The sequence below is a fragment of the Cibotium barometz genome, chromosome 50, assembly GCF_041138505.1.
Source record: "Cibotium barometz isolate CiBa-2024 chromosome 50, ASM4113850v1, whole genome shotgun sequence".
Classification (NCBI taxonomy): domain Eukaryota; kingdom Viridiplantae; phylum Streptophyta; class Polypodiopsida; order Cyatheales; family Cibotiaceae; genus Cibotium; species Cibotium barometz.
This window is the reverse complement of record NC_141095.1, coordinates 25312911-25317569: the sequence shown is the minus strand read 5'-3', so window position 1 is coordinate 25317569 and position 4659 is coordinate 25312911. Positions and strand designations below refer to the sequence as shown.

Here is a 4659-nt window from a genome sequence, read left to right as displayed (position 1 = left end):
ACCACTTTGAAAATATTTTCACGATCATGAACATTGTCATAAAGGAGATAAAGCTCATGAACATCTGTAAATCATATTTACCTCTCCCCATCCTCATTATCAATTGAAACCAACCATAGTGACCATCTTGAAATCATATTTACCTCTCCCCAATCTCATCATCAACACAAATCCAACCATAATGACATTTATGAGACTTTCATACCATGAAAATCAGATATGTTTTCACACCATCAAGAAAAACATAAAAAATAGCGATTAACAAAAAATTGATATCCTAGAGGAATAATTCCATATCGCAACTAACCATTCCCCTAAGAATTTCGGATTGTGAAAAACTTTGGTTTTTCATTCCATGAAAAACCAAACTAGTTTTTCACGCAAACATCAATCATGGAAGAAAATGCATATATAACAAGAAAAAATAAAAAAGTAAATTTTTAGAAATACCATGTCAAATGAAAGGTAATTTATAGCACTATATTTCATAGTGGAAAGCAACTTATAACACATTTCATGTTTTTTGACATGCTAATAAAATTTCTACTTTTTTTGACAAGAAAAATTACCCTTGACAGGCAAAACACCTGTTAAATTTCAGCCCTAGTCCGACTCGTAACCAAAGGTTATAGATACCAAGATATTGAGTCCTCCAAACAAATGACTTCTTTTACTAGGATATAATTACGAGGTTGTAGTAATGTGGCACTTCATATCATGTGTCAAAATGTAAATGAAAGGCAAAGATCATGCTATGATGAAATTATTGGCATGGAAAAAGCTAGGGAAAAAAAAGCTCTAATCGGTTGGAGAGGCTTATTCATAGGTGATCTTCATCCCTTTGATCTTTACATCAGTAGGCAGGCACTTGTAAGCTTTAACCAAAATAGTGACAATAATCTGCTTGTGGTCTTGGAGGCCAATGCGCTTGATGTTGTCTCCGATCTCGAACTTGAGGTTGGTCATCAAGGGCATGGATTTGCTTCTTACAGGCATGGGGAGGATGTTGAAGGAACCCACGAACTCAGCACTATCAGTCTTGGTGTGCTTGTTGGCATTGGGAAGGTTTACGAACACCAAGAGCTGAACAAAAGATTCTCTCGTCACTTCCAAGCCTTGTATCAGAAGCACTTCTACCTTGTCAGTATCTTGTTTAGGTTGTAAAACCCAAGCACTGAGCTTCTCCCCAAGCTTCGTACTCTCAGAGTGATCAGATGCGCCGCCGATTACATGAATGTCGGAAGATAAGGTGGCGGCGCCGCCAACTGCATGAACGCGTGAAGATAAGGTGGCGGCGGCGTCGACTGTATGAACGCATGAAGATAACGTGGCGGCACCGCCGATTGCAGGCATGCCTGACGACGATAAGGTGGCGGCGGCTGAGGTGGTGCTGTTTGGCGAGTAATTAATCCATAGTTTATCGGCTTTAACCTTACTGTATTTAATGCCGAGATTTCTCGAGCTCAGAGCATCTTTGGCTTTCACCTTGACGAGGTTGGCATTCTCATCGTAGAAGACAAACTCTGCACCGAGGAAGTCCGGGTCTGTGTGGTCTTTCCGTTGGCCGCCCGGAAGAGAGTGCCTCCAAACCTCCCATAGCCTGTCCACGTTGCTGTGGTGAGCATAGAATATAGGGTCCCTTGCCGCCGTGCTAAACACCCCCATGTCCTGCATCAGAGGTCGCCTGGGATCTCCTGTCCAAAAATGAATGACCGTGTGTATCCCATTCTCCATGCTCCCCCCCAACTTTGCCGTTGAGTTTGTACCTACTCTACACAACAAAATTTCAAGCATCACTTCAATCGAACTTGGATTAACCCTAAATCAAGAGGTTTACACAGACATGACCTAGATCAAGCATAAATCACACTCGTTCCTACCATGACTTAGATCAAGACAAACATTGGTATAAACTTAAGAGTAGTTGGGTGGAGTGGGGATAATAGTTGTGGGTGGTTAAGGTGGAATCCTTTTGTCTGCCGGAATCAAGTTTGATTCTAGTCCTCTCCGACCTTCACTCCACAAAGGGGTGAGAGAAAGTGTGTTTTCCTCTCAAAGTAAACTTAAATCCGGAGTTTTACACACACAATGGTAAACTTAGAGTAATACTTAGTGTTTCCCAAACATTGAGACCGCTTGAACTAAAACCTAATTTGAAGAGGTTGTTGGGTTTGAGCCAATGCTAAGAGTTTTTACATATATATTGGTACCCACCATGAAGCCTAGGATAGGGTAGCATAAAAACCTTCTTACAATGTAAACCTTGGTGTATTTGTAAAGGCTACATAATATCTTAAAAAAACTAGGCTCCATTCTTTTGATAGCATACTCCAACCTTCAAACTTGAGGCATGTACACAACTCAAGATGAGAGCCTCTAACTTGAACCATACATAAAACAATATCCTCCCCATAGAAGTTAATGAGAAAACCCAAGAAATAAAAAAAAATAAGAGTGAGACTTTTATTATGTATGAATAGTAGATCTAAACAAAATCATGGCCATCAGCCTGAAGAAACATAAGGAAATGAAGAAGTTTGAAACCTTAAAACATTACTATAAGTTTTTACTACTTGAATGTGAGCCTAATTTTTCCTCTCCTAGTATTTTTAGAATAAATTTGAGCAAAATGAAGGTGTGATGAGATTTTGGTATTGTTTATTTGCCTCTACCCATCAACCACAACCTTTATGTTTAACAAGACCAACATTAATTACATAAAAAAAAAACAACCCTTATGCCTAAGAAGATCAAACTCAACCAAATACTTCTAATGGACTCCAGAACTTAACCGATATCTTCTAAGCTTAGTGATTATTATCTTTTCTCATGTAATATATAGAATCTTCAATAGTGCAATTACATAACACTTATTTTCCCTATCTTATTTAAATAAAAACACAAACAGAATTACTTACTTTTACAAAGTTTGAATCAAATAAAAGCACAAATATATTTACTTACTTTTACAAAGTTTAAATCAAATAAAGACACAAATATATTTACGTACTTTTACAGAAGTTTGAGTTACCTGTAGGCACCGCCAGTGAAAAGCTCAGCTGTGGAAGCAGTGACCACCGACTGGTACATATGATTGAGATTATCGCTGATTATCTCTGTTGTGTTGGTGGTAGTGGAGAGCGCATTAAGACGGACAAGAGAAGGGGGCAGGTGATTCTGATTGCGGTGAGGGTCATAGGCTGCAGTGTTATTTCTGGTAAAGAAGGCAGGCATGGTGTTACCATCTATCTGGTTGTCCCAGTTCCAGAACGGTAAAGCAAAGGCGGGGTCATCGACGAGGCTAGCCAAGATGCGCTCATGGAAGTAGAGGTACCAGCGGTGCCAAGGCAGGAAGAGCCAAGAGAAGTGTATTTGAAGGGTAAGATCGCTGCTCCCTGTCTGCTTGTAAGCGCCATTGCAAAACGCACAGTGCATGTCTGCCTGCCGAGCAAAGCTTCTAGGATCATGAGCCGGCAAAGCCTTCATGAGCTCGTAAGCCTTGTTATACTTGTTGATGTACTCATGGTCGGCAAGGTGTGCCGGCCTCCTCACTCGCAGCTTCTTCATGCGCGGATATTTCTTGAAAGAGAATCTCACCACTTTCTTCTGAGGCAGAGGCAGGCAGCAGTTGTATGTGATGTTCACGCGGGGAATAGTGTTTCCGCTTGAGGTAGCAAACGCCGCCTCACACTTCTTCAAGTTGGGGGACCTTATGGGCTCTGCATGGCTCAAGGGAGGAAGCACAAAGAAACGCGCAAGAACGCAACATAAGGCAAAGAGAAGGTGAACTAGCCCATGATCCATTTTGATTGGAGACTTTGGAACTTTGATACTTATATATATATATATATATATACACCCTAACACCTTCATTTCTTCTAATAAACCAATACATAACCGACTCTAAATACTTAAAGAAAAAGGCTAAGCATGTTTGGAATTATATATATATATATATATATATGTATATATATAAGTATTGTTCTTAAAAAAAAGGCTAAGCTTTGAGCACCTTTAGGGAACTCTAAGGGGGTTTACACATCCACTTCCCTTCCAATGGATTTTTTGAGAAAAAGTGGCCACTTCTCTCAAAATTGGGGAAAATCTCCCCTCCCACATTTTCTTGGGCATGGGAATTTTATACTGAGAGCCCATTATTTTCAAATTATATGTGCACACCCCGAATTCTAAACACTTCATTATTGTATACTCTTTTTAAGTATATAGTTACATGCACACATTTTCAAATTATATTTGTAAACCCCCTAATTCAAAACACTTCATACTATATTCTCATTAAAAGTCTATAGTTGTGCACTCGTGTTTAGATAATAAGGATTGCCTCCTTGAAATATAACAAATTCATATAGAGGCTTTAGCAATGATGCATCTTTACAATGGCTAGATTCTCTTGAGTCTCTAGTTGTAAGCAATCTTCTAATTAAAACCATTTTCCTAACTTCACTTTCATATGCAAGAGTTAAACTTTGGATTATGGCCATATGAAAGAGTGAAAGTTAAACATTTTTTTCGGACCACAATCCTTAAAACACAAATTTTGTTTATCTAGCACCTTGTGTACACAAGTATCTCAAGGGACAGTTACCACTTATGCTGGTATCTCAAGGTACAATTACCACCACTTATGCTAGTAACTAC

The 4659-nt window shown here is 39.2% G+C and overlaps 1 protein-coding gene across 1 annotated transcript; it reads right to left on the bottom strand.

Annotated features, from left to right (window-relative positions):
- Positions 1–816: 816 nt before the first annotated feature.
- On the bottom strand, positions 817–3804 carry LOC147609973 (polyphenol oxidase I, chloroplastic-like). Its single transcript, XM_086787235.1, has 3 exons — positions 3032–3804; positions 1276–1771; positions 817–1179 (listed from the first exon to the last, which is right to left on the bottom strand). Exons 1-3 carry the CDS (start codon positions 3802–3804, stop codon positions 817–819), a joined length of 1632 nt encoding a protein of 543 aa, XP_086643361.1.
- Between the last annotated feature and the right edge of the window lie 855 nt (positions 3805–4659).

What these genes read in the sequence shown, in the direction of transcription:
- LOC147609973 (XM_086787235.1), bottom strand. Translation starts at nt 3,804, where the DNA reads ATGGATCATGGGCTAGTTCACCTTCTCTTTGCCTTATGTTGCGTTCTT. An exon ending in TTCACTGGCGGTGCCTACAG is followed by an intron (nt 1,772 to 3,031) that starts GTAACTCAAACT and finishes TTTGTTGTGTAG; the next exon opens with AGTAGGTACAAACTCAACGG. An exon ending in CCGCCACCTTATCTTCACGC is followed by an intron (nt 1,180 to 1,275) that starts GTTCATGCAGTT and finishes CTTGGGGAGAAG; the next exon opens with CTCAGTGCTTGGGTTTTACA.